The sequence below is a fragment of the Monodon monoceros genome, unplaced genomic scaffold (assembly GCF_005190385.1).
Source record: "Monodon monoceros isolate NGI ecotype Baffin Bay Population unplaced genomic scaffold, NGI_Narwhal_1 Super_Scaffold_5, whole genome shotgun sequence".
In the NCBI taxonomy this organism is placed as follows: domain Eukaryota; kingdom Metazoa; phylum Chordata; class Mammalia; order Artiodactyla; family Monodontidae; genus Monodon; species Monodon monoceros.
Window position 1 is genome coordinate 29,816,656 of NW_021703782.1, and position 27,007 is coordinate 29,843,662.

Sequence of the window (27,007 nt, forward strand, 5' to 3'; positions counted from 1 at the left end):
CTGATATTCTTTTCTTTTTCCAGACTCTTTTATTGATGTTGACGCAGATTTCCACGCTAGGGTGCCAGTGGTGGTGTGCAGAGAAAAGCAAAGGTCTCTACTTCTTTAAGCTGTTTATTAAGTACCAACTTGCCAAAAGCACTTGTACTTTACTCCATCTTAATGTCCAGTTTCTAGAATTGTAAGCTCCTATGTGGTTAATTTCACAAGCTTCCTGTTAGCATTCTCCGTCTACTGTTGGTGTTTAACACAAGAGGAAAAAGTGTTTTATTTTTAAAAGAGTAAAATTACTTAAAAAGAAAAAATATAGGAAGGAAGCATTTTGACCCATTTCAGTAAAAAACACCTCTGTCAAATAGTTACTTGCTCTAATCACCTTTATTTGCCATCCTTTTTAGAAGCATTTTAAACAGTGCTGAGTAACAACAGTTCACCCGGCTCTCTCTCCATCTGGAAGCATTACCATTACCACTGTAAATGGGTAGTTTGTAGGCTGTAATGATTTGCCATTAGGCAGATTCCTCCAACTAGGGAAAACACACTTGCCCTTATAAAGATGAATTCATACTCCCATTTGAAAGATTTTACAGTATTCTCCTTACTTGCATTTTCCCCCCAAAATAATTTTAATATATGAAAACATGAAGTTTTTGTTCTTGAAAAATAAAGTTTACTTAGAAGACAGCTGCCCTATCTTTTTTAATACAATATTGAGATGACCCATAAAGGTTTAGTGAGTTAGAAGTATTTACTATCAGTGTAAATTAGTTGGTGGTGGTGTAAAAGACACCTGATACCTGTATAATACTTTCTCTTTTTCCTTCCCATTCTCACCCTCTACCCCCACCAGTGGTCTTCTTTGTAAAGTGAGTGCAGGAAATGAAAATGCTTGTCTGACAACAAATCATTTAACTGCCCTTGGAAAACTAGAATCAAAGCTGGTTCCTTTGGTGATTGCATTTAGGTACTGGGCAAAGGTAGGTTTGAGTTCTTTAAGTGAATGCACATTCTGTGTGTGCATAAGCAGTATGCTTTGATTTTTACATGGTTCATTTAATCTTAAATGTTTGGATGCATATTTATAGACATCAAGGGAGTTGGCATCTGAGTATTAGACCAGAAATTTTAATGTGTACAGAAAGGAAAACTCAGTTTCTATTTCACTATGACATATTGCTCAAAAGATCAAAATGCTTTATGATGCTTATTAAAAATCAGATTTGTGGGGGCTTCCCTGGTGGCACAGTGGTTGAGAGTCTGCCTGCAGATGCAGGGGACACGGGTTTGTGCCCCAGTCTTGGAAGATCCCACATGCTGCGGAGCGGCTGGGCCCGTGAGCCATGGCCGCTGGGCCTGCGCATCCAGAGCCTGTGCTCCGCAACGGGAGAGGCCACAACAGTGAGAGGCCCGCGTACCGCAAAAAAAAAAAAAAAAAAATTAGATTTGTAAGTCAAATTCCAGAGTTATGGCCCAAGTGTTTACATTTTTTTTCTTTTCTTTGTAGTTCTGATCCCTCACCAAACAAAAGTAAAATTTTGATGCTTTAAAAAAATACCTCGAAAGCCATTTCCATATATTTGTCAGTGGAAGCAACCAGCTGGCATTTCAGTGATGTGTCCTAAATCTAACATTACTCTCATCAGCTGGAGGCAAATTCAAAAACACATAGTTTGAATAACAGCAGAAGAGAATTCTGTCAGTCCCTCTCCCGTTTCCCCCTTTCTAGTGGTAGAATGGCACAGCTATTACCCTCAGAAAAATGCAACTCTCCCAGAATCATATTTTTTTGTACAAGTCTATCTCAAACCATAATTCTTTCCATGTTAATTGTGTAGCAGGGATTTTTATGGATTTCTCAGCTGACATCCTTGGAAGCAAGTTCACTTTATTTCATGAACTTATAAGGTTGTCTGTGCTTGATCAGCTTCACTAGCTAAAACCCCCCCATCCCTTAGTCTCAGTTTGGGGCTGGATCTTGTTCACGTTGTCCTGCTCAATTAAGAGAGACAAAATTACGCTGCTTAAAGATTTTTGATGTAGGTTGTCAGGAAAACCTGATAAAAACATGTGTGTGGATTAAGGCGCATTATGGCCATCAGTGAAAAGTCAGTTTAGAGTGCAGGACTCCCACAAGTGGGTTAAGAAGTCATTTTCTGCAGATCAAGAAAATATACTCATCACAATATTCCTACCTTTGTACCATATGAATCAAATACACTGTAAATAAACCAGGTCTGTGCTGAGGAAAAGACAATGTCTAAAAGCATTTATAAATGAAGCTGCAGCTTCATAAGATGAATCTCATCAATAGTATGTGACCCACCAACTGTTTACTTTTTAACTAGTTTCCAGAAGTGATTCTCAGGCACAGGAAAGTTTGAAATGAAGCTTCTCATACCATTTCCAATAATATACCCAGAGACTCCAAAAAAATGAAAACCACTATCTGATCTTGCTTTACATTTCTACAATGTTTTAAATATGGTATCCTATTGAAATGCTCAAATAATCATGAGAGCATCTAACATTTCCCCAAAATGTAAGGTCTTATCATGATTATAAAATTGAGATTCTGTGTAGAGAAAAGCCAAAGCTTTACCGATTAAGACATGGCAGTAACAATACATAGTTCCTGTTGCTTGGGTCCAGGACCCAACAGGGACAGAGGATGTCCCACTCTTAACTGGGTGAATTGATAATCACAATGTGCTGTCTTTTGAAAGCAGCCTCCTACTTCATCACTAAGTAGGCCATGCTTTCTAAGTTGTTATTTCTGCTAGCGCTAATGAGTTTGCCTACATTCTCCCCTAATCACCTTTCTGACCAAAGCATGCATTTTCAAGGTAGTAGCTAAGGGTGAGGGGACCATTAAACTGAGCAAAGCCAATTGGCTTACAGTTGGAATTGAACCATCATTTTGACTCCATTAACAAGTTTTTGAACCAAGTGAATGGAGTTACCATGGATATCAAAAAAATAAAACAGTAAATATTATTTTTAGGGCCCTTCACAAATGAGTTTAGTTAAAATGAAAAATTTGAAATTGAAACTGTCACTCAAAACCACAATCTGTGGTTACCCCAAAAGTACAAGGAAGTATTTTGTCACTGTGGAGTTTTATTTGGAGGGGTAAATCATGTGACACACAGAAATGAAGTAACGGGTTTTAGACCAAATTGCGTAAATGACAAGTTTACAAAAGAATGTACTTTTTGACAAGTACAAAAGAATGCTTATCCTCTTTTTGACAAGTACAAAAGAATGCTTATCCTCTTTTCTCTCATTTGTAGCTTTGCAGTATAGATCGCCCTGAAGAAGGAGGTTTACCACCTTATGTGTTTGCCCTGATGGCCATTTTCTTTCTTCAACAGAGGAAAGAACCCCTTCTGCCTGTTTATCTAGGATCATGGGTATAAAACTTTTTTGCTTATGTATCTGATACTGATTTTATTACAGGGCCACAATCCCTTGTGTATAATTTCAGAGTGTAAAAACCTAACCAGAACTGACATGAATTTATTTATCCTACTATTGTGAATATTCATACCTTTCACTGCTGAAATATTAATGTATTTGACTCAGGATGCTGCCCTGTACTCTGCTTAGGGACACTGTTACTTTTCTAAACTGAAAAATCTCTTGACTTACGGAACACATGGTCTTGAGGTTTTCAGACAAGAGAATGTGAATATATTATCATTTGGTACACACTTTCTTTGGGTACAGTTTTATAATTTGATACTTGAATTTATATATCACCTCCAGAGAGACTGTAGGAAGCTTTTGGTTCGCTATCACTTACTTTCTATTACTAGTCTTTTGATTCTCTTTATGCCCCGTTCCCTGTGAAACAAAAGAAAATATAAGTGCTGAAATTGCTACCTATAGCACAAGATGCAGAACGTAGCAGTCAGTCACCTCTTGAATAATATTTTGCTATAATCTTTAAGATGAATTAGACTTCAGTGATGTGACTGTTCTTTCTTTCTGGATAAATTAAAGTTGAGCTGGTTTATTCAAATAGTAAGATTTAAGAAGAAGCCACCTCAAAGTCAAAATGAGGTTATTCTCATTCTCTTCGAAACCTCACTGTTAATCCCTAGGTGTTTATCTTGATAAAAATCTTACGTGTACACTTACTTTATAAAAAGGGTCACTGGGTGAGAGCTTACTTTGGTACATCAGTATTTTAACTAGTCTTCTTACCATATGCAGAATTCTTGTCATTTAAGGAGGAGATGTTCTAGAGCAGTAGCCCTTAATTATGGGTCTATAAAAAAAATAAGATTTTAAGGAATTTTTTCTTTATACTTAATAAGTTGAGAATTAAGCAGGGACCTTTGTCTGCCAGGCCCTGAGAATAAAGACTAAAGCAGAATAAGTCCTATATAAACTCTGTCTTGGCATTAGGGATTGCAGTCTGCTGTGCTGTGACCCAGTTGCCTAAAGGGAGCTCTCTTTGTGCTTGTGGTACTGAAATGAAAAAATTCAGGGTATCCTTGCTAGTCTGCTCTCCTGGTAGAAAAAAGGGTGAGAGAACAAAGTCAACTCTTAGTTGATAAATAACCCTTTTCATCAGACCCAAATAGGATTCTGTGAAAGTCTTTGAAGTTTTCTTTTCACTTTGATCCAAGAGAAACAGGAGTTTAAGATGGAACCAAACCAGTTGGACTCCTATGCCAAACAAAAAGCCTTAGAAGAGGTTGATGCATTGCCATGCTCACTAATGTCTTAGTGAAATCTGCCTTTTCTTGTGTCCTCATCATCTCTAAAGTAGGCATCTGTCACTGATGTGAGGATGCAGTAAAAAAAAAACAAGTGCTTCTATTCTGCTGCTGGGATTCTCCTCAGGATTTGCTTAAGAGAAGCATGAATACCCTTTCCTGTGGCCAGTGTATTATTTCCTCGGGAGTAGTACTGGAAGTCCTCTACGGTGACACAGAATTTGGTTTTGACTATACCATTTATTTATTTAAGATTTTTTTTTCTTCTCTACTCTTATTTATTTATTTACTTTTTAACATCTTTATTGGGGTATAATTGCTTTACAATGGTGTGTTAGTTTCTGCTTTATAACAAAGTGAATCAGTTATACATATACATATGTTCCTATATCTCTTCCCTCTTGTGTCTCCCTGCCTCCCACCCTCCCTATTCCACCCCTCCAGGTGGTCACAAAGCACCGAGCTGATATCCCTGTGCTATGCGGCTGCTTCCCACTAGCTATCTACCTTACGTTTGGTAGTGTATATACGTCCATGCCTCTCTCTCGCTTTGTCACAGCTCACCCTTCCCCCTCCCCATATCCTCAAGTCCGTTCTCCAGTAGGTCTGTGTCTTTATTCCTGTCTTACCTCTAGGTTCTTCATGACATTTTTTTTTCTTAAATTCCATATATATGTGTTAGCATACAGTATTTGTCTTTCTCTTTCTGACTTACTTCACTCTGTATGACAGACTCTGGGTCTATCCACCTCATTACAAATAGCTCAATTTCGTTTCTTTTTATGGCTGAGTAATATTCCATTGTATATATGTGCCACATCTTCTTTATACATTCATCCGATGATGGGCACTTAGGTTGTCTCCATCTCCGGGCTATCGTAAATAGAGCTGCAATGAACATTTTGGTACGTGACTCTTTTTGAATTATGGTTTTCTCAGGGTATATGCCCAGTAGTGGGATTGCTGGGTCATATGGTAGTTCTATTTGTAGTTTTTTCAGGAACCTCCGTACTGTTCTCCATAGTGGCTGTACCAATTCACATTCCCACCAACAGTGCAGGAGTGTTCCCTTTTCTCCACACCCTCTCCAGCATTTATTGTTTCTAGATTTTTTGATGATGGCCATTCTGACTGGTGTGAGATGATATCTCATTATAGTTTTGATTTGCATTTCTCTAATGATTAATGATGTTGAGCATTCTTTCATGTGTTTGTTGGCAGTCTGTATATCTTCTTTGGAGAAGTGTCTATTTAGGTCTTCTGTCCATTTTTGGATTGGGTTGTTTGTGTTTTTGTTATTGAGCTGCATGAGCTGCTTGTAAATTTTGGAAATTAATCCTTTGTCAGTTGCTTCATTTGCAAATATTTTCTCCCATTCTGAGGGTTGTCTTTTGGTCTTGTTTATGGTTTCCTTTGCTGTGCAAAAGCTTTTAAGTTTCATTAGGTCCCATTTGTTTATTTTTGTTTTTATTTCCATTTCTCTAGGAGGTGGGTCAAAAAGGATCTTGCTGTGATTTATGTCATAGAGTGTTCTGCCTATGTTTTCCTCTAAGAGTTTGATAGTTTCTGGCCTTGCATTTAGGTCTTTAATCCATTTTGAGCTTATTTTTGTGTATGGTGTTAGGGAGTGATCTAATCTCATACTTTTACATGTACCTGTACAGTCTTCCCAGCACCACTTATTGAAGAGGCTGTCCTTTCTCCACTGTATATTCCTGCCTCCTTTATCAAAGGTAAGGTGACCATATGTGCGTGGGTTTATCTCTGGGCTTTCTATCTTGTTCCCTTGATCTATCTTTCTGTTTTTGTGCCAGTACCATACTGTCTTGATTACTGTAGCTTTGTAGTATAGTCTGAAGTCAGGGAGCCTGATTCCTCCAGCTCCGTTTTTCGTTCTCAAGATTACTTTGGCTATTCGGGGTCTTTTGTGTTTCCATACAAATTGTGCAATTTTTTGTTCTAGTTCTGTGAAAAATGCCAGTGGTAGTTTGATAGGGATTGCATTGAATCTGTAGATTGCTTTGGGTAGTAGAGTCATTTTCACAATGTTGATTCTTCCAATCCAAGAACATGGTATATCTCTCCATCTATTTATATCATCATTAATTTCTTTCATCAGTGTCTTATAATTTTCTGCATACAAGTCTTTTGTCTCCTTAGGTAGGTTTATTCCTAGATATTTTATTCTTTTTGTTGCAGTAGTAAATGGGAGTGTTTTCTTGATTTCACTTTCAGATTTTTCATCATTAGTGTATAGGAATACAAGAGATTTCTGTGCATTAATTTTGTATCCTGCAACTTTACCCAATTCATTGATTAGCTCTAGTAGTTTTCTGGTAGCATCTTTAGGATTCTCTGTATAGTATCATGTCATCTGCAAACAGTGACAGCTTTACTTCTTCTTTTCCGATTTGGATTCCTTTTATTTCCTTTTCTTCTCTGATTGCTGTGGCGAAAACTTCCAAAACTGTATTGAATAAGAGTGGTGAGAGTAGGCAACCTTGTCTTGTTCCTGATCTTAGTGGAAATGATTTCTGTCTTTCACCATTGAGGATGATGTTGGCTGTTGGTTTGTCATATATGGCCTTTATTATGTTGAGGAAAGTTCCCTCTATGCGTACTTTCTGCAGGGTTTTTATCACAAATGGGTGTTGAATTTTGTCAGAAGCTTTCTCTGCATCTATTGAGATGATCATATGGTTTTTCTCCTTCAATTTGTTAATATGGTTTATCACATTGATTGATTTGCGTATACTGAAGAATCCTTGCATTCCTGGAATAAGCCCCACTTGATCATGGTGTATGATCCTTTTAATGTGCTGTTGGATTCTGTTTGCTAGTATTTTGTTGAAGATTTTTGCATCTATGTTCATCAGTGATATTGGCCTGTAGTTTTCTTTCTTTGTGACATCCTTGTCTGGTTTTGGTATCAAGGTGATGGTGGCCTCGTACAATGAATTTGGGAGTGTTCCTCCTTCTGCTATATTTTGGAATGGTTTGAGAAGGATAGGTGTTAGCTCTTCTCTAAATGTTTGATAGAATTCGCCTGTGAAGCCATCTGGTCCTGGGCTTTTCTTTGTTGGAAGATTTTTAATCACAGTTTCAATTTCAGTGCTTGTGATTGGTCTGTTCATATTTTCTATTTCTTCCTGATTCAGTCTTGGCAGGTTGTGCATTTCTAAGAATTTGTCCATTTCTTCCAGGTTGTCCATTTTATTGGCATAAAGTTACTTGTAGTAATCTCATGATCTTTTGTATTTCTGCAGTGTCAGTTATTACTTCTCCTTTTTCATTTCTAATTCTATTGATTTGAGTCTTCTCCCTTTTTTTCTTGATGAGTCTGGCTAATGGTTTATCTACTTTATCTTCTCAAAGAATCAGCTTTTAGTTTTATTCATCTTTGCTATTGTTTCCTTCGTTTCTTTTTCATTTATTTCTGATCTGATTTTTATGATTTCTTTCCTTCTGCTAGCTTTGGGGTTTTTTTGTTCTTCTTTCTCTAATTGCTTCTGGTGAAAGTTTGGGTTGTTTATTTCAGATGGTTCCTCTTTCTTAAGGTGGGCTTGTATTGCTATAAACTTCCCTCTTAGAACTGCTTTTGCTGCATCCCATAGATTTTGGGTCGTCGTGTCTCCATTGTCATTTGTTTCTAGTTATTTTTTTATTTCCTCTTTGATTTCTTCAGTGATCACTTCGTTATTAAGTAGTGTATTGTTTAGCCTCCATGTGTTTGTATTTTTTATGGATCTTTTCCTATAATTGATATCTGTCTCATGGCGTTGTGGTCGGAAAAGATACTTGATACAATTTCAGTTTTCTAAAATTTACCAAGGCTTGATTTGTGACCCAAGATGTGACATATCCTGGAGAATGTTCCATGAGCACTTGAGAAAAACGTGTATTCTGTTGTTTTTGGACGGAGTGTCCTATAAATATCAATTAAGTCCATGTTGTTTAATGTATCATTTAAAGCTTGTGTTTCCTTATTTATTTTCATTTTGGATGATCTGTCCATTGGTGAAAGTGGGGTGTTAAAGTCCCCTACTATGAATGTGTTACTGTCGATTTCCCCTTTTATGGTTGTTAGTATTTGCCTTATGTATTGAGGTGCTCCTATGTTGGGTGCATAAATATTTACAATTGTTATATCTTCTTCTTGGATCGATCCCTTGATCACTATGTAGTGTCCTTCTTTGTCTCTTCTAATAGTCTTTATTTTAAAGTCTATTTTGTCTGATATGAAAATTGCTACTTCAGCTTTCTTTTGGTTTCCGTTTGCATGGAATATCTTTTTCCATCCCCTTACTTTCAGTCTGTATGTGTCTCTAGGTCTGAAGTGGGTCTCTTGTAGACAGCATATATATGGGTCTTGTTTTTGTATCCATTCAGCCAATCTGTGTCTTTTGGTGGGAGCATTTAGTCCATTTACATTTAATGTAATTCTCAATATGTATGTTCCTATTCCCATTTTCTAAATTGTTTTGGGTTCACTATTGTAAGTCTTTTTCTTCTCTTGTGTTTCTTGCCTAGAGAAGTTCCTGTAGCGGTTGTTGTAGAGCTGTTTTGGTGGTGCTGAACTCTCCCAGCTTTTGCTTGTCTGTAAAGGTTTTCATTTCTCCATCATATCTGAATGAGATCCTTGCTGGGTAGAGTAATCTTGGTTGCAGGTTTTTCTCCTTCATCACTTTCAGTATGTCCTGCCATTCCCTTCTGGCTTGCAGAGTTTCTGCTGAGAGATCAGCTGTTAACCTTATGGGGATTCCCTTGTGTGTTATTTGTTGTTTTTTCCTTGCTGCTTTTAATATGCTTTCTTTGTATTTAATTTCTGACATTTTGATTAATATATGTCTTGGTGTATTTCTCCTTGGATTTATCCTTTATGGGATTCTCTGTCCTTCCTGGACTTGATTAACTATTTCCTTTCCCATATTAGGGAAGTTTTCAACTATAATCTCTTCAAATATTTTCTCAGTCCCTTTCTTTTTCTCTTCTTCTTCTGGAACCCCTATAATTCGAATGTTGTTGTGTTTAATGTTTTCCCAGAGGTCTCTGAGACTGTCCTTAGTTGTTTTCATTCGTTTTTCTTTATTCTGCTCTGCAGTAGTTATTTCCACTATTTTATCTTCCAGGTCACTTATCCGTTCTTCTGCCTCAGTTATTCTGCTATTGATCCCTTCTAGAGTATTTTTCATTTCATTTATTGTGTTGTTCATCATTGTTTATCTTTAGTTCTTCTAGGTCCTTGTTAAATGTTTCTTGCATTTTGTCTATTCTATTTCCAAGATTTTGGATCATCTTTACTATCATTATTCTGAATTCTTTTTCAGGTAGACTGCCTATTTCTTCTTCATTTGTTAGGTCTGGTGCGTTTTTATCTTGCTCCTTCATCTGCTGTGTGTTTTTCTGTCTTCTCATTTTGCTTATCTTACTGTGTTTGGGGTCTCCTTTTTGCAGGCTGCAGGTTAGTAGTTCCCGTTGTTTTTGATGTCTATCCCCAGTGGCTAAGGTTGGTTCAGTGGGTTGTGTAGTGTAGGCTTCCTGGTAGAGGGGACTAGTGCCTGTGTTCTGGTGGATGAGGCTGGATCTTGTCTCTCTGGTGGGCAAGTCCACGTCTGGTGGTGTGTTTTGGGGTGTCTGTGGACTTATTATGAATTTAGGCAGCCTCTGTGCTAATGGGTGGGGTTGTGTTCCTGTTTTGCTAGTTGTTTGGCATAGGGTGTCCAGCACTGTAGCTTGCTGGTCGTTGAGTGAAGCTGGGTGCTGGTGTTGAGATGGAGATCTCTGGGAGATTTTTGCCGTTTGATATTATGTGGAGCTGGGAGGTCTCTTGTTGACCAGTGTCCTGAAGTTGGCTCTCCCTCCTCAGAGGCACAGCACTGACTCCTGGCTGCAGCACCAAGAGCCTTTCATCCACACAGCTCAGAATAAAAGGGAGAAAAAGTAGAGAGAAAGAATTAGTAGAAGTAGGAAGAAAGAAAGAGAGAAAGAAAGAAAGGAGAGAAGGAAGGAGGAAGGAAAGAAGAAAAGGAAAGAAGGAAAGAAAGGAGGGAGGGAGGGAGGGACGGTGGGAGGAAGGAAGGAGGGAAGGAAGGAAAAAAGAAAGAAGATAAAGTAAAATATAATAAAGTTATTAAATTAAAAACTTATTATTAAGAAAAAAAATTTTTAAAGCAACAACAAAAATAAACGGACAGATAGAACCCTAGGACAAATGGTGGAAGCAAAGCTATACAGACAAAATCTCACACAGAAGCATACACATACACACTCACAAAGAGGAAAAGGGGAAAAAATCATAAATCTTGCTCTCCATGTCCACCTCCTCAATTTGGGATGATTCGTTGTCTATTCATGCATTCCACAGATGCAGGGTACATCAAGTTGATTGTGGAGCTTTAATCCGCTGCTTCTGAGGCTGTTGGGAGAGATTTCCCTTTCTCTTCTTTGTTCTCACAGCTCCCAGGGGCTCAGCTTTGGATTTGGCCCCGCCTCTGTGTGTAGGTCGCCGGAGGGCGTCTGGTCTTTGCTCAGACAGGACGGGGTTAAAGGAGCCGCTGATTTGGGGGCTCTGGCTCACTGGGTCCGGGGGGAGGGAGGGGCGCGGAGTGCGAGGCGAGCCTGCGGCGGCAGAGGCCAGCATGACGTTGCACCAGCCTGAGGTACGCCGTGCGTTCTCCCAGGGAAGTTGTCCCTGGATCCAGGGAACCTGGCAGTGGCGGGCTGCATAGGCTCCCCGGAAGGGCGGTGTGGATAGTGACCTGTGCTCGCACACAGGCCCCTTGGTGGCGGCAGCAGCAGCCTTAGCGTCTCCCACCAGTCTCTGGGGTCCGCGCTTTTAGCCGTGGCTCGCGCCCGTCTCGGGTCCGCGCTTTTAGTCACGGCTCACGCCCGTCTCTGGGGTCTGCGCTTTTAGCCGCGGCTCGCTCCCATCTCTGGGGTTCGCGCCTTTAGCCGCGGCTCGTGCCCGTCTCTGGAGCTCCTTTAAGCAGCGCTCTTAATCCCATCTCCTCGCGCACCAGGAAACAAAGAGGGAAGAAAAAGCCTCTTGCCTCTTCGCAGCTCCAGACTTTTTCCCGGACTCCCTCCCGCAAGCCGTGGTGCACTAACCCCTTCAGGCTGTGTTCCCGCAGCCCACCCCAGTCCTCTCCCTGCGCTCTGACCGAAGCCCGAGCCTCCGCCCGCAGCCCCGCCTGCCCCGGAGGGTGAGCAGACAAGCCTCTTGGGCTGGTGAGTGCCGGTCGGACCTGATCCTCTGTGCGGGAATCTCTCCGCTTTGCCCTCTGCACTCCTGTTGCTGTGCTCTCCTCCGCGGCTCCGAAGCTTCCCCCTCCACCACCCGCAGTCTCCGCCCGCGAAGGGGCTTCCTAGTGTGTGGAAACCTTTCCTCCCTCACAGCTCCCTCCCACTGGTGCAGGTCCCGTCCCTATCCTTTTGTCTCTGTTTTTTCTTTTTTCTTTTGCCCTACCCAGTTACGTGGGGGGTTTCTTGCCTTTTGGGAGGTCTGAGGTCTTCTGCCAGTGTTCAGTAGGTGTTCTGTAGGAGTTGTTCCACGTGTAGATGTATTTCTGGTGTATCTGTGCGGAGGCAGGTGATCTCCACGTCTTACTCTTCCGCCATCTTCCCCTCCCGCCTATTCAAGATTTAATAACAAAAACAAGTATGTGGTGGCCAAACAAGTATGTGGTGTGTCAAATACGGCAAACTCTGCTGCCTGAACCAAAGTGATCTGTAGCTTTGAGCATTTTAAACTAGTCAAGTATCAGTGTGCTGGCTTCTGCTAGGGTCTTCTAGTCAAAAATGTGAAGCAAGTGAGAGAAAAGAAATTCAGTGCCTTGTTCATGCCAGATATTTTATATCACTCTTTCTGCAGAAAATCTATTGAGAACCTCAAAATTACGTGCATGAAAGCATCTAAACTGTTAACTCCTTCAAAATTTTTAAAGCACTCTGCATGTTAGTCATTGTACTAGGCCCTGAAGGTAATACACAAATGAATAAGACTAAATTCTCTGTCAAGAAGTTTAGAGTATTGTATCTCTGTGCTCAGATCTGTGTTTTCGAAAATCTTTCAGCCATTCTCTCCCAACCTACTCAGATTTCTTCCATGTTGGAGATTATCTCTCTGACCTTTTACTCCCAATTAAAATTCCCATTTATTATCATTAGATATTGATATGTGAGTTGTGAATGATGAATAGGCTTAACCCTGTGTTCTTAGCATCTTTTATCCCCTGCAACAATATTTTACTAGTCTCCTAGTGGATATTATTTGGAATCTTCCTTATTTTAGATTATGTAAATGTAACCCTTAGGAAATAGTTATTTACACTTTAAGTATGCCAGATAATATAGTAGAAAGAAGAGTAGTGTTAAAGTTTGGCAGCCCTGAGATTCACCCAGGATTTGCCACTTAAATCCTTGTGACCTTGAACAAGTTATTTAATCTCTGAGCCTTGGTGAAAGACTCATCTGCAAATTTGTGAAATGAGATCAGGAATGTAGAGTTCCTGGAACTCTACAGGTAGGAGAACAGATGTAGTCCTTTCCCCCTTCAATAGAAAGGCAAGTTCCACTTACGGTATGTAGGTGTGAACTCCTAAAACTAGTGATCCTTCTGGAAATAACAGCTATAAATTCTCAACAAAATACATAAAACAACAACGTGAAGGCTCTGGAGACTGAACAAATGCAAACAGACTTTGGAGAGAAGTCAAAACCTGTAGCAAGTGACCAACGCAGAGTGAGTTTCTGTTTTTCAGTGGCTTTACCCCTGAAGGCAACCCTGGTAGAAAAACCAGTACTCTTTCTGGCCAGAGGAACTAAGGCCACCAGATAATAAGGGGAAGAAAAACCAGAAAGGGAAGATATAGAGAAGTGGAACCTTTAATTCTGTGTGGGAACTCAGTACATCACTGACTGACTTCTGAACCAGTCCAGTGTGCCATATAAGGAGATTGGAAGTCAATACTCTATCCTCACAAAAAGAAAAAAACTGAACATGCTGAAAATCAACAACTCTTTTTAGAGCCATTAGAGAATTGAGGTCATGAGGAAAACCACTGCCCCCAAAATTGGAGAGACAGGCAAATATATAAGTTGTCAGAGCATAAGCCCAGAATCCTGCCCATGGAACGGCCACCAGGGAAGGAAAACATGGACTCTGATTCTGGAGGCTCAGTTTGGATAAGCTTGAAAGTGAAAAACAATAAGGGGACCAGTCTTAGTTTTATCTGCAAAAATGCCCACCAGGTTCTCAGGGTAAAGATCTAAGAAAAATCCCCTTTGAGGGAAAAGCTAGCCATTTTGAAATTGCCTGGAGCATTCTGCTGTTAGAAACAAAAACCTGCCCTCAAGGGAAACTGTTTTACCAGAGCCTGACCACCTTGAGTTTTATCAGGGCCTAACTGACCTGGGTAAAGGAAAAATACCAACTCCAACCCTCTGTAGTTTCCTGTCTCACCTCAGGTGGGCAGGACTGAGAAGCACTTTGTGAAGGTCACAGCCCAGGACCACAGTCTCACTAAAAGACTGAGATCAGAACATAGGACTATAGAATGCTTCCCCTTCCCTCACACCTTACTACAGCATCATTAGGCCTCTGGTGTAATAATGGGATTACAACAGACAGACCTCATATAAGAAGAAATCTCTTGGGAAACCCAAAAGCAATACAGGAGACAAAAACAAATATACCAGCATAAGTTATAGCCCCTTGACATGTACAGCTACAACAAACAGTACATAGCCTGACTCCTAGCCAGGTAAAAGAAAACCTCACACCCCAGGCCTATACTTTACCCAGCTTTCCACAAAAAAATAACAAGGTATACTAAAAGGCAAATAACATAGTATGAAGAAACAGAGCAAACATTGGAATTATCAGACCAGGAGTTTAAAAAACAAGAATATGCTAAGGGCTCTAAAGGAAAAAAATGGTCAACATGCAAAAACAGATAGGTAATATAAGCTGAGAGATGAAAACTCGAGGAAAGAATCAAACGGAAATACTAAAAATCAAAACTAACAAAAATGAAGAATGCCTTTGATGGGTTCATCAGGAAACTGGACAAAGCTGTGGAAAAAATCAGTGAGCTTTATTCAATGGAAACTTCTCAAACTGAAAAGCAAAAAGGAACAAAAAAATGAAAAATAAATGGAACAGAATAGCTAAGAACTGTAGGACAATTACTAAGGGTTGTAATGTATGTATAATGGGAATACCCGGAAAAGAAGAAAGAGAAACAGAAGAAACAGTTGAAGTAATAATGACTGAGAATTTTTAAAATAAATGACAGACTTATAAACCATACATGTGAAGCAGACTGAAAACAGTTAAGAGCCAAGGCTTACTAAACTGAGCTGAGGTCGGAGCTGCTGTCTACCAGAGAGGTGACAATCTGCATTTTGTCTAAGCAGTTAATTACCTATAAAACAAAAGTAACTACACGTATTGGAGTAACATAAAGAATCCAGAATTTTCACAATACATTATAGTATCACAATATCCAGAACGCAATCCAAAAATACTCAGCAATACAAAGAGCCAAGAAAATGGGACACACTCTCAAGGGAAAAGAAATCAACAGATGCCAAGCCCAAGATAAGATACCAAAGACTTTAAAAGCAGTTATTATAACTGCTCCATGAGACAAAGGAAATACACTTGCAGTAATTTGAAGAGATAGAGAATATCAGCCAGAGAATTAGGAAGTGTAAAGAGAAGCAAATGGAAATTTTAGAAGTGAAAGATACATTATTTTAAATTAAAAAAATTTACTGGATGGGCATCATAGCAGAGTGGAGGTGACATAGGAAAGAGTCAATAGATATGAAGATAGATAAGTAGAAACTAATCTAAAGAATAAAAAGAAAAAAAGTTTAAAAATAAATAAATAAACCTCAGGGACTTGTGGAACAATTTCAGAAAAATCTAACCTATGGGTAGTTTGAGCCCCAGAAGGAGAGGAGCAAGAGAAGGGGATAGAAAAAAATAAATTTCACAAATTGATAAAAAGACAAACTTACAGTCTCAATAAGCCAAGTAAACCTCAAGTAAGATAAATTCAAAGAGAAGCATGCTTAGCACATCATAGTCAGGCTGCTGTAAACCAAAACTAAAGAGCAAAACTCAAAAGCAGCCAGAGAAACACCTTACATAAGGTGAGAAAGGTAAATAAGTACATATCAAGTGGTGGTCATTCTCTGAGGAAAAATAAACCAGGGTAGGAAGGACAGAGTGAAAGAGGAGGAGTTATTTAGAGTCAAAGATATTTGAGCAGAGCCTGAATGTGTTCCTCACTGCATGGGTTAGCTGATTTAGGGAGAAGAGCCTTCCAAGCAGAGGGAATAGCAGATGTCAGCTCCAAGCCAGGAGGACAGATCAAGAAAATGGGTCAGAGAAGTAGCAAAGGACCAGATTACCTAGGCCCTAGAAAAGACTGAATTTCATCCTGAGTAAGAAGGAAACTGTCATGAGCAGGGGAGTGACATGATGTCTTCTGTTTTAGGATTGCTCTGTCTGCTAAACCAAAGAAGTAGTCCATTTGATGTGGAAATACATGGGGGAACTGGGGCTACCACAGACACACCCCACCCCACAATTCACTGTGTACATTAACCTGTCTAAAAGGCTGTGATACATCCCTTTGTACCTACAGTAAAGAAACCTGTTCACATTTGTTCCACATTTCTTAGACCTTTTGAGCCTAGACTTTTCTTTAGCATCTTAACAATGTCAAAAGAAACACTTTATATTTTTTAAACACTTACTATATGCCATACCCTGTATCTGAATGCTTTGTGTCCAGTATTTTATTCCATAACTATCCCATGAAGGAGATTCTGGTGTTACCCCTTTTTACAGGAGCCTGAAACCTAAAGAAAATGGGGACCTTACTGAAGGTCTCACAGCTAGTACATGAGGGAGTGAGATTTGGGCCCAGGTGGTTTTATTCCAGAACCATGACCTTAGGCCTAGGCCATGTTGCCTTCTCTTAGACTATTTACTAAAGAATTATTTCCAAAAATCACCAATTCTTTTGCAAATCAAAACCTTGATTTTTCCTTTAAATTTACAGATGTCTCAAAGATACTCCTTTTATAAAAAATACCTTTTATATTTTCAGTGAACTAAAGTATGTTACTTTTCATTTCTTCCAGGATTAATATGCTCTGATTGATATAAAATCGTTTCTGCCTTATAATAGTATGTGTCTAATTTTTCCCAGATTGAAGGATTCTCATTAAAAAAACTAGGGAATTTCAACCTTAAAGAAATTCAGAAAGACTCTGTGGCCTGGGAGTACACTGATAATGCTGCAGGGGACGCAGACTCAGCAAAAGAAGAGGCACCAAAAAAAATGCCCGTTAAAAGGGGACAGGTCTGTTCTCCCTTGTTTCTAGTTTTACTGTCTATTTTTAATTTGTTGTTAATTGTGGAGTTTATGGGTTACTCAGTTCTTCCTCTCTTCTTTCCTCAACTATCTTAACTATTTCGTGGCTGTTTAGTTTCCTAGTCTATTCAGTCCTTTGAATAGACAAGTAATGAGAAAAGGTAAAATTCAAATCATTGAATCCACAGTTACTTATGTGGTTTCTTCTGTGTGCAAGGTGCTATGAAAGAGGCTGAGAATTCAGAGATAAATTCCCATCTGTCCTCTAAGAGCTTAGGTCTTAGATAGTATTATGAGGTTTAAATATATGAAAAGTTAACTAACCTCAAATTACTAAAATAACAGTGAATAAGTCTCTGGTCTAGCGTACTTGTCCGTATCCATACTATTAGGGGTGGGCAGGAGAATTTATGCAAAAGGAAAGAATTGCCATTAGAATTTCAAACAAAAATCTGAACAATGTAATTATACTAGTAATAACAATAGGATTCTGACCCAAATTGGTAAATGGTCCTTGACTCCATGAGCTTCCCCATAACCCTTTGGGGTAAAATGACAGTAATACCCACAAAATACTTCTGAGACCTGGATTCTTATCCTAGCTCTTCGCAAACAGGTCATGTCACTCTTTTAGTCCTTATTTACTCATGCCTAAAATGAGATAATGGTGAATCATACGTTCTCCAGGTGTGTTTTCTGGAATCCTTGAGAGTTGAGGGGAAGAGGGTGGGGGTGGCACTCTACCCCTGCTGCCGCCAGAGCACGCTGCTGGTATCAGTTTTCTATTTGGGGTTCCAGGAGTGGCTAAAAGCACAGGCTGTGGAGCCAGAATATTTGAATTTACAAACACAAATGCAGCTCTCCTACTTCCTAGCTGTGTGTCTTTGGGCAGGTGACTTAATCTTTCTGTGCCCCAGTTTCCTCACCTGTGAATGGGGATGATATTGGTACCCTCTCATAGTCACTGATTTATAGAATGCTTCACTCAGTGCCGAGCATGTGGTAAGCACTTAGTAAATGCTAGTTGCTAGTCTTATTTTATTTGAGAAAGAAAGTGTTCTCTACGTTAAAAAAGCAGAAACAACAACAACAACAAAAAGTGTAAGTACCACTAGTCTAGATATGTCAAAGGTCTCTTAAGTTCCATGTTATGATATTATCAAGTCATTTCAGTGAGATGCTTAAAAATCCTTAGTAATGCTGAATATATGGATAAAGAGGTGAGATCTAATGAAGCTTTCCATTTCTGGGGTTTTCTTTGTGTCCTCGACTATAGTGTGTGGGACCTAGACAACTTCCATTTTTAATCAGTTTTGCTTTGTAAGCCCACCTAATAACTTTATCTTATTTCACAGAACCTTTGTGGTTAAGATTTAGTGAATAAGTATGTGGCATTAATAAAATACCATACTACTTGTTTTGAAGCTTGATATAATAAAGTGTGATTGGAAACAAATTTGTATACCCTAGAAGGAAAAGCTATTGCTGAAAGTCCAATTAAATACTTTATCTTTTCATTTGAATGCTAATTGGAGAGATAAATCATGCTGCCACTTCTGAAATTGAGACCTCGACAGTGTCGAAATTGCATGGTGTGGTGAAAGAACACTGGACTGGGATCAGGAGACATTGTCCTCATTTTGCTCCTGACGAGCATTGTTGAGACCTTTGACAAGTCACTCTTTGGACTTCAGTTCCTTCTCTTGTAGCATATGGGAGTTGAACTAGATTACCTCTTAAGAGCATCTTACAGTTGTGACATTGTTTCAATGGTATATGGATTTCTTGTATTTAAAAAGACTATACCTAAATGAAAAAATACAGAGAGCAACCAGTCTGCCAGATGCTTTCCCTTGTTTTCTGATTTAATCCTCATAACTATCCTGTGTTATAGGTGGTATCATCCCTACTCTGCAGATAATGGTAGCGACCATTTTTTGAACATGTGTGCCAGGCACTGTGCTAAGCTCTTAACAGACACTCTCTCACTCAGTCCTCCCAACAACCCTATGAGGTGGGTACTGTGATCCCCATTGTTCAGATGAGGAAACTGAGGCTTAGACAGCTTATATACCTTCACCAGGATCAGACACAGCCAGTAAATGGCAGAGCTGGATTTGAAAGCTAAGCATGTCCCACTCCAAAGCCAGTTCTCTTAGCCTCTGTGCTATACTGCCAATCCAAGAAAGAAGCAGCTAAGTCACAGAGCAGTTAAGATCTGTGAAGTGGTAAAATTGTATTTGGACCCATTTTTTTCTTTTCTAAGTCCTTTGTACTTTCCACTATATTCCATCACAGTATGTCCCAACTTGTCATGAGTCTGTGAGTGGAAAACTTAGTATTAGTTTCTGATATCAAGAGTTATTTATTTGACTTTAAAATCAGTTGCTACTGGCAGATTCAATGAACTTAATGTAGCTTCTCAGAGCAAGTGAGAGGAGTGTTTTTCCTTTTGCTCTGTGCCTCTAGCTGCAGCCCATTTCTGTGTGTAACTGTGTAAAGGCACCCTCCAGAGGCAGGAACAGGGAGAGCTCAGTGCTGAGAGTAGTAGCAATCAGGGCACAGTTCTCTCCACCTGCCCTTAAGACTTCAAAGTAAGGAGTGCTGCCTGGTTACATAAAACTGCCTGTCTATTCCTATGATAATGACTAGATTTTAACATACTTTAATCCTGGGAATTCAGTGAAGGAATGCTGTTTTCCCACAATCAAAATAGAACCTAGAATGTGGTTATCTAGATAGGCTGTCCAATTCATATCTTTGCTAAGGTTTTTCAGATTTTTTTAATTTGATGCTTGAATGATCTCTTATTTTTCAGATTGTACTGACATCTGAAATAACCTGTATATTTTCTCTTTGCTGTTAATAGGTATCATTAATATTTGATTTAAAACACCAGCCTTCAGTACCGGTTGGGCAGCTCTGGGTGGAATTGCTTCGATTCTATGCTTTAGAATTTAATTTGGCTGATTTAGTGATAAGTATCCGTGTCAAAGAATCGGTATCTCGTGAATCAAAGGATTGGCCCAAAAAGCGCATTGCCATTGAAGGTACCTCAAAATGTTTATCTTTAATTTCCCCACCCCACCTTTTTTTTAAGGTGTCAGTCTAACAGCATGCTTTTTATTTCAGTCTTTTTTCAGCTCCTACATATAAGGTAGGCCTGACCCCAAAAGTGAAATAGATAGCCAGAATCTTGCATGTGTTACAGTGAGTCATTCCAAGGGAACAAATTGTTCATCCTGGGTTTTTTAAGTGCTGCAATAAAACATCTTAATCACTTAAGCAACTAAAAGAATGGCTGGCTGTGTCCTTACTTTCTTTGTAAATTGCTTTAACAACTTGAAATGCTTAAAAAGTCTTTTCGAAGTGATGTGTAAATCCCACTTTCCTCTTTGCTGTTCTCATTTCTGGATTTTTAGATTCACTCCTTTCATGGATTGTTGTTGATGTTTACAAAGGTTGAGGAAAGTACCTTTTCTCATGAAAAATAACATTCTTCATCGGATTCCTCTCCATAGAGAAAAAGTATAGTTATTTTTGGAATATTTGCAATAACATTTAGAACTTATTCATGAAAACACCTTTTCTCTTAAAAAAAAACACTTAAACTCTTAAATGAGTTAAGGTTCATTAACTGAAACCACTGTATAAAAGACATACTGATGTGCCCTGTAGATTTCATTAAATGTATGAGATCTCAGCTTTACAAAGTCAGGAGGTGGAAACCCCACTAGAAATCTTAATTCTCCTCCTTCAGATAATTTAAAGAACCTCCTAAATGGAATTTTCTTATTTTTGCTTGATTTTTTTCAAGCCTTATATTGCATAAGAGGGTTTTTTGCATTTTGCATAAATTCTGTGTGCAGTCATGGGGATCTCACATTTTTAAACCCTCCCCTGCAGTTTCTCTGGCTCAGCTCTTCTGGCCAATTGCCTAACCTGCTGGAGTTCTAGGGGAGGAGAAAAGATTGAGAGAAGTGGTGTCTCCTCCTGGTGCCTCCCTCTCGCCCCTGAATTCAGTCCAGCCAGTTCAGTGATGGGGCTTCCCAGGGCAGAAGAGTGGAGGTAAGCTCTACAAACCACAGGGCCTTGCTGAGTGGGGAGGCTGAGCACTCAGCAGAGCCTGGCGGGAAGACCTCGCTTCCCGAGGGCACAAGAGCCCCACTGATGACATCTTTTTTTTTTTTTTTTTAACCTCCGCAGTCACAGAACAGAATAGGGAAGGGGTACTGGTTCTGAACAGAATGGGTTCTCTTCAGAGAGCAGATGTTTAAGAAAGCATTTCTTTTCGTTTTTAAACTGTATCTTCTTACTCCCCATCCCCAGTTTTTTAAAAAGCATATGATACATGATAAATTTTACTGTTGCTTACTTGTTGTCTTTATCTATAGCAGGCTAATTTTTAAAACATGAAATAGAAGTGTATGAAGTAGCAGATTTTTTTTTTTTCATTACAGATCCCTACTCTGTTAAAAGAAATGTGGCAAGGACCCTAAATAATCAACCTGTGTTTGAATATATACTTCATTGTTTAAGGACAACGTATAAATATTTTGCTCTTCCACACAAAATTACAAAATCCAGCCTTCCAAGGCCTCTGAGTACTGATACCTGTACTTCCAAACATTCTAAAGAAGTAGCAAAACGTGATCCAGATGTACAAGTGAAAGATGATAAACTCAAAACCTCAGTTTTGGCTCAAGGTCCTGGTGCTGCCAGTTTAACTGCGAGCACCTGCAAGGTACCATCACTTACTCTTAAAGAGACAGCTGAAAGCTTTGAAAGCCCATCAACAGAGGAAATGGGAAACACACACATCAGTGTCCACCTGGAAAACTCAGACTATATCAAGGCAGAGGTCACTTGCGATGACTCTGAGGATGTTAAAGTACATCATCAAGAAACAGGAAGTAAAGATGAGAAAGAAAAATGTGGAACGGAGGGCAAGCATCCTTTGACTGCTGATGATCAAGCTTTAAGTAGTAGCAAACGTGGAGAGCTTGTCATCTGTGGCAGCCCAGGAAATGACGAGACTCATGGCACTTTGCATTTAAAAGGCTTCGAAACTCCTACAGCTAAAGAGTGTGACGAATTTGCGACTTTAGATGACAAGGCTGATGTTGATGAAGAAAGCATTGAAGGTACAGATGAACTTGGAGATGCTCTAAGCCATTTTACCCCTTCAAGACAGGGCCAGACATCAGGAATCACTCACTCTGATGAAGAAGAGGAGGAGGAAGAGGAGGAGGAGGAAGAACCCAGGCTCTCCATTTCCCGAAGGGAAGATGAGGATGATGTTGCTAATGAAGATGAGTTAGACAACACCTACACTGGATCAGGGGATGAGGATGCCCTGTCTGAAGAGGATGAGGAATTAGGTGGATCTGCTAAGTATGAAGACTTGAAAGAATGTGGAAAACACCAGGTGGATGGAAATCTACTAATGGAACTTAATAAAATCAGTCTTAAAGAAGAAAACGTATGCGAGGAAAATTCAACTGCGGATCAGTCTGATTTCTTCTATGAATTTAGTAAACTCATCTTCACCAAAGGCAAGGTAATCAGTGCCACTCCTAGACGTGGCACTAGGAGACTTGAAAGAGTTTTAATGCATGTACTTTCGATTTTTGTGTACTAAGACAGGGCTCTCCCCTCTTGGTAGTGGTTAACAAGTTGCTCTTTCACTCCAGTGCAACCACTAGGTCCACTTCCCTCCTTAATCTCTTAGGAATTTGCAGAGGAGAAAAGTAATGCTGTTGGTAGTAAAAATAACTGCCTTTTTCTCCTGCGTGTACCAAAAGGGTGTCCCCATCTCAGATACTTTGGAGTGGCCACACCATTATATTTTCATTCCTTTGGAATGTGAGAAGTAGAATGTGTACTTTGGAAAAAAGATTCAAGACCCCTTTGTTTGGTAAATAAAGTTTTATCTTAAATCTTTTATTATTTGCTTTGCCATCTTCCTGCAGTCTCCTACAGTAGTATGCAGTTTATGCAAACGAGAGGGTCATCTGAAGAAGGACTGTCCCGAAGACTTCAAAAGAATCCAGCTGGAACCTTTGCCACCATTAACACCCAAATTTTCAAATATCTTAGATCAAGTTTGCATTCAGTGTTATAGTAAGTTATTAACATTTCTTTTGATTTGTCAAAATATTAAATTGGCATTTTCTCAAGAGTTATCTGAATCACTAACCTGTTAGCTTCATTATAGGGGCTAAGTCTGTTCCATTCTCCATTGTATCCACAGTGCTCTGTGTATCCTGTTGCATTTGGGACATGCAATAAAAAATTGTTAAAGAAAGACACGGAGGGAGAATTTTTAAGTCTTAAGACTGGAGTACTATCATTTCCTAACTGGTATTCCTTGAAATGTTTTTCTAGGTGCCTGCCATTAATCATATTTCGTCACAAGGAGTATTCCATAGGTCAAGTAGGGAATAACTCTATATCCTGCCCCCTCCCGTAGAGGTTTTTAGGGCACACTAGCATAATAAAGCCTTCTGAGAAATGCTATGGTAAAGAACTTATTTAACTCTTTAGTCTTCTGTAACTCTTTTCCAAAAGTTGAGCGTAGAGTACTTTTTAATTAATGCTAATTAATAACCTTTATAACAGCCCTTTAAGGAGCACCAGTTTGGGGAAGTGTTGGTATACTGAGGTATAAAGCTCCACAAGGAAAAACATTCGATGGAGAGGCATGGCAGCTGCTTAGAGTGAAAGAATGTGATCCATCACATTGCTGTACCTTGAGATGTCTGTCTGTGCCAGAAGACACTTATTCTGAATCAGGGATTTCTTTTTTAAACCTCTTCAGAGAGTATAAGTGATGAAAGGAAACTATTGGTTCTCTTTAGAAAAAATACATACGTACGCACATGCTCACAAACTATTGCGTTCACCCTGGCGGGGGCGGGGGGGGGGGGGGGGGGGGCGGTGCGGGAGTTTGTGTAGTTCCCTGAAGGCTGCCTTCATAGGGCTCTGGGTCTCTGTGAAACCCAGGAGCAGAACCCTTGTTCAGACTGCTTTACATCTCAGGAGCAGTTCTTGGTGATAGACTCTTTCAAAAGGCATCTTTATTTTACATTGCTTAATGCGGTCTACTGAGAAGACACATAAAATTTAGAGTTTTGTTTATTTTTTTTTTAAGCCAGTTAGGTTTTATTAAAAAATATAGTTTTTCAGAGAATGTGAACAATCTTTGTTTCTGAATGTATCTGTTTATTTTAAACAGAGGATTTTTCTCCAACTATTTTAGAAGATCAGGCACGTGAACACATTCGGCAAAACCTAGAAAGTTTCATAAGACAGGAGTTTCCAGGTAAATAATTTTTTACCTTTAAGAAAAGAACGATAGTGTGACTTTCCTTCAGAATGAGTACATGTGTTACAACAACATTAATTTTGAGACTAAGAAAGCAGTCTTACAGTGATGGTGGGGACAGGGCTTAAGTTGTTCTGTGATATACCTAGGGTGGCTTTTGGTCTTCCCAATCCTAGTTTGCCAATAGAAAAGACAGACGCAGTGTAGTATTTTGCTTAGCAGATACCACAAGTGAACTTCATTTAGTATTAGGTTTAGAGTCAAAGTTCAGACCTGTAAAAAGTGAATTTATTTAGAAAGTAGTAAGCTTACATTATTAAATGTTCTGAGATGATCCACATTTTCCTTGAAATGTCCTTGCATTTAAGAAGAAAGTGGCATTTGATAATCTTGCATGTCTTCTATAACTTGTATTTATTTATTTATAGTAAATTTTGAGAGAAAATAGTTTATAATAAATGACTAGTTAATAAAAGAACATAATTATAATGAGATTGTTATAGGACAGTTAACAACTGGGTATTTTTGATTCATGAGAGATTTGTTTCTATCAGAAAATTAAATGTACTCAGGTAATTAGGTATGAATTTTCATATATCCCTAACAGGAACTAAACTGAGCTTGTTTGGCTCCTCCAAAAATGGATTTGGGTTCAAACAGAGTGACCTTGACGTCTGTATGACAATTAATGGACTTGAAACTGCTGAGGTACAGTGACCACGTAAAACTTCCATTTGCTGTGGAGTGTGATTTGACAATCTTGACTGACAATAGCATGGTATTTTCCAGATTTATCAGGGTGTATCATACGGAGTATGCCATTTGGCACAATCTGTCTGGTCAGATAACTTAGAAGTTGAGAAGTGAATGTGAGGAGTAGAAAGGCTTCTGCTTGCAACTTGTAGTGCAAACTAGATTTGAAAGCAACATCTGGGAATTCTAGAAAGCTAAACCAGCCTCTCCCGTGTCCCAGTGGCGTAGCCGCTAGGCTGACTCAGGTACATAAATATACCAACGTGAGGTTTTCTGAGAAGTTTTTTAGTAGGCAGGCAATGTGGTGCAGTGATAGGAGAGTGCTAAACTGAATTTAAGACAGACTTGGTTCATCAGTCCTTAAACATGTGGTCTTTGGTTGATAATCTCTAATATGGAAGTGAGATCCTCTTGCCTCAGGAGATGGTTGTGCTCTTCAGCTTGGATCATGTATGTCAGGAGTCAGCGAACTATGGCTTGCTGCCTGTGTTGTAAATATCAGTTTTTATTGGCATACAGCCACACCCCTTCATTTATGTATTGTCTACATCTGCTTTCACTCTGTAACTTCGTGGTTGAGTCCTTGCAACAGGCCATATGGTCCACAAAGCAGAAAAGGTTTGCCAGCCCTCATGGATATGAAGGCATTTATAAAATGTAAAATACTTTTGAAAAGGTGTAAAGTCTGAGAAGTACTGAATTTTTTATTTATAACAGTCCAAATGCTGTATATCCAAAGGAGTGATTGCTGCTGTTGCTCAGGATCTTTTTATGCCTTTTTTGAGTTTCAAGTTTTTATCCTTTGAGGATGTATCTGGCTTGGGGAAATAGTCAAAATTTATCTAGCATGACTATGGTGAATAGGTGGCTAAGCAAGATTGGGTCCGATATATGGAATGACCTGATTATATCGGGTGGCCAAAAAGTTCGTTCGGGTTTTCCTGTAATGTGGAAAAACCCAAACGAACTTTTTGGCCAACCCAATACATCATCAAGATTGAATTTTTACATGATTAATAAACTAGTCTTGAGGGCATTTTTAAATTAAATTCCAAATATATTCTGGGAAGTATATAGCCATCAGAAGGACTTAATGTTTCAGCCCAAATGTTTTTAAATATTTGAAATATTATTCATATTTCCTGTATGACTTTCTTTTTGTGCATTATATTTTTTACTAGTTCTGTGGAGAAATAATCTGAGCTTAATTACTCTCCACAGCATTTCATCAGCTCTTAATTAAAGTATAATGAAGGTCTACCCAGAATGAATAAGACGGGCCACGGAAGCTCCCTCTTATTAATTCTGTCACATAGAGAGTACTTCTGAGTGACATAATTACATAGCGGGGAAAAATGGAGATCCTCGCTGGTTCAGAGACTTTTCTGGAGACGCTGATTTCAGCCTTTCTTGTGCCTCCAAGAGCAACCCAATGAGGGTTTCCACATCCTTAGGATATTCCTATGAATGAGGATTAACGCTCACCTAAAAGGGAAAAATGTATGTAGAATAATTTGAAGTTAATTTTGTTATTTCTGGAGGAAATGGAAACTATAACAAGGTTAGGAACCTGTCTTCCATTTCTGATTCAGTAGTTTGTGCCTTTTTTTTTGTTTGTTTGTGCCATTTTTCTTGCAGGGGTTGGACTGTGTAAGAACTATTGAAGAATTGGCAAGAGTCCTCAAAAAACATTCAGGTACCTCTGTAAGCTTTTTCTAAAAAATATTTTTGTCTTTTTTATTAGTGTTTTGCATACTTAGAATTTATGAATGCCAACGAAACAGTGTAGTGGCTCATATAACATTTGTGGT

General features: G+C 39.1%; 1 protein-coding gene across 5 annotated transcripts in view; it reads left to right on the top strand.

The window, feature by feature from the left end:
- Positions 1 to 27,007, top strand: part of TUT7 (terminal uridylyl transferase 7) — a 67,272-nt gene that overhangs the window by 11,950 nt on the left and 28,315 nt on the right. For all 5 annotated transcript variants that reach the window (XM_029203192.1, XM_029203195.1, XM_029203196.1 and 2 more), the window contains exons 8-17: positions 24 to 93; positions 851 to 977; positions 3,291 to 3,410; positions 16,952 to 17,104; positions 19,986 to 20,166; positions 21,577 to 22,676; positions 23,089 to 23,239; positions 24,354 to 24,440; positions 25,051 to 25,151; positions 26,835 to 26,892. In XM_029203192.1, coding sequence (XP_029059025.1) covers positions 24 to 93; positions 851 to 977; positions 3,291 to 3,410; positions 16,952 to 17,104; positions 19,986 to 20,166; positions 21,577 to 22,676; positions 23,089 to 23,239; positions 24,354 to 24,440; positions 25,051 to 25,151; positions 26,835 to 26,892 — 2,148 coding nt within the window. The remainder of the gene's footprint in view (positions 1 to 23; positions 94 to 850; positions 978 to 3,290; positions 3,411 to 16,951; positions 17,105 to 19,985; positions 20,167 to 21,576; positions 22,677 to 23,088; positions 23,240 to 24,353; positions 24,441 to 25,050; positions 25,152 to 26,834; positions 26,893 to 27,007) is intronic.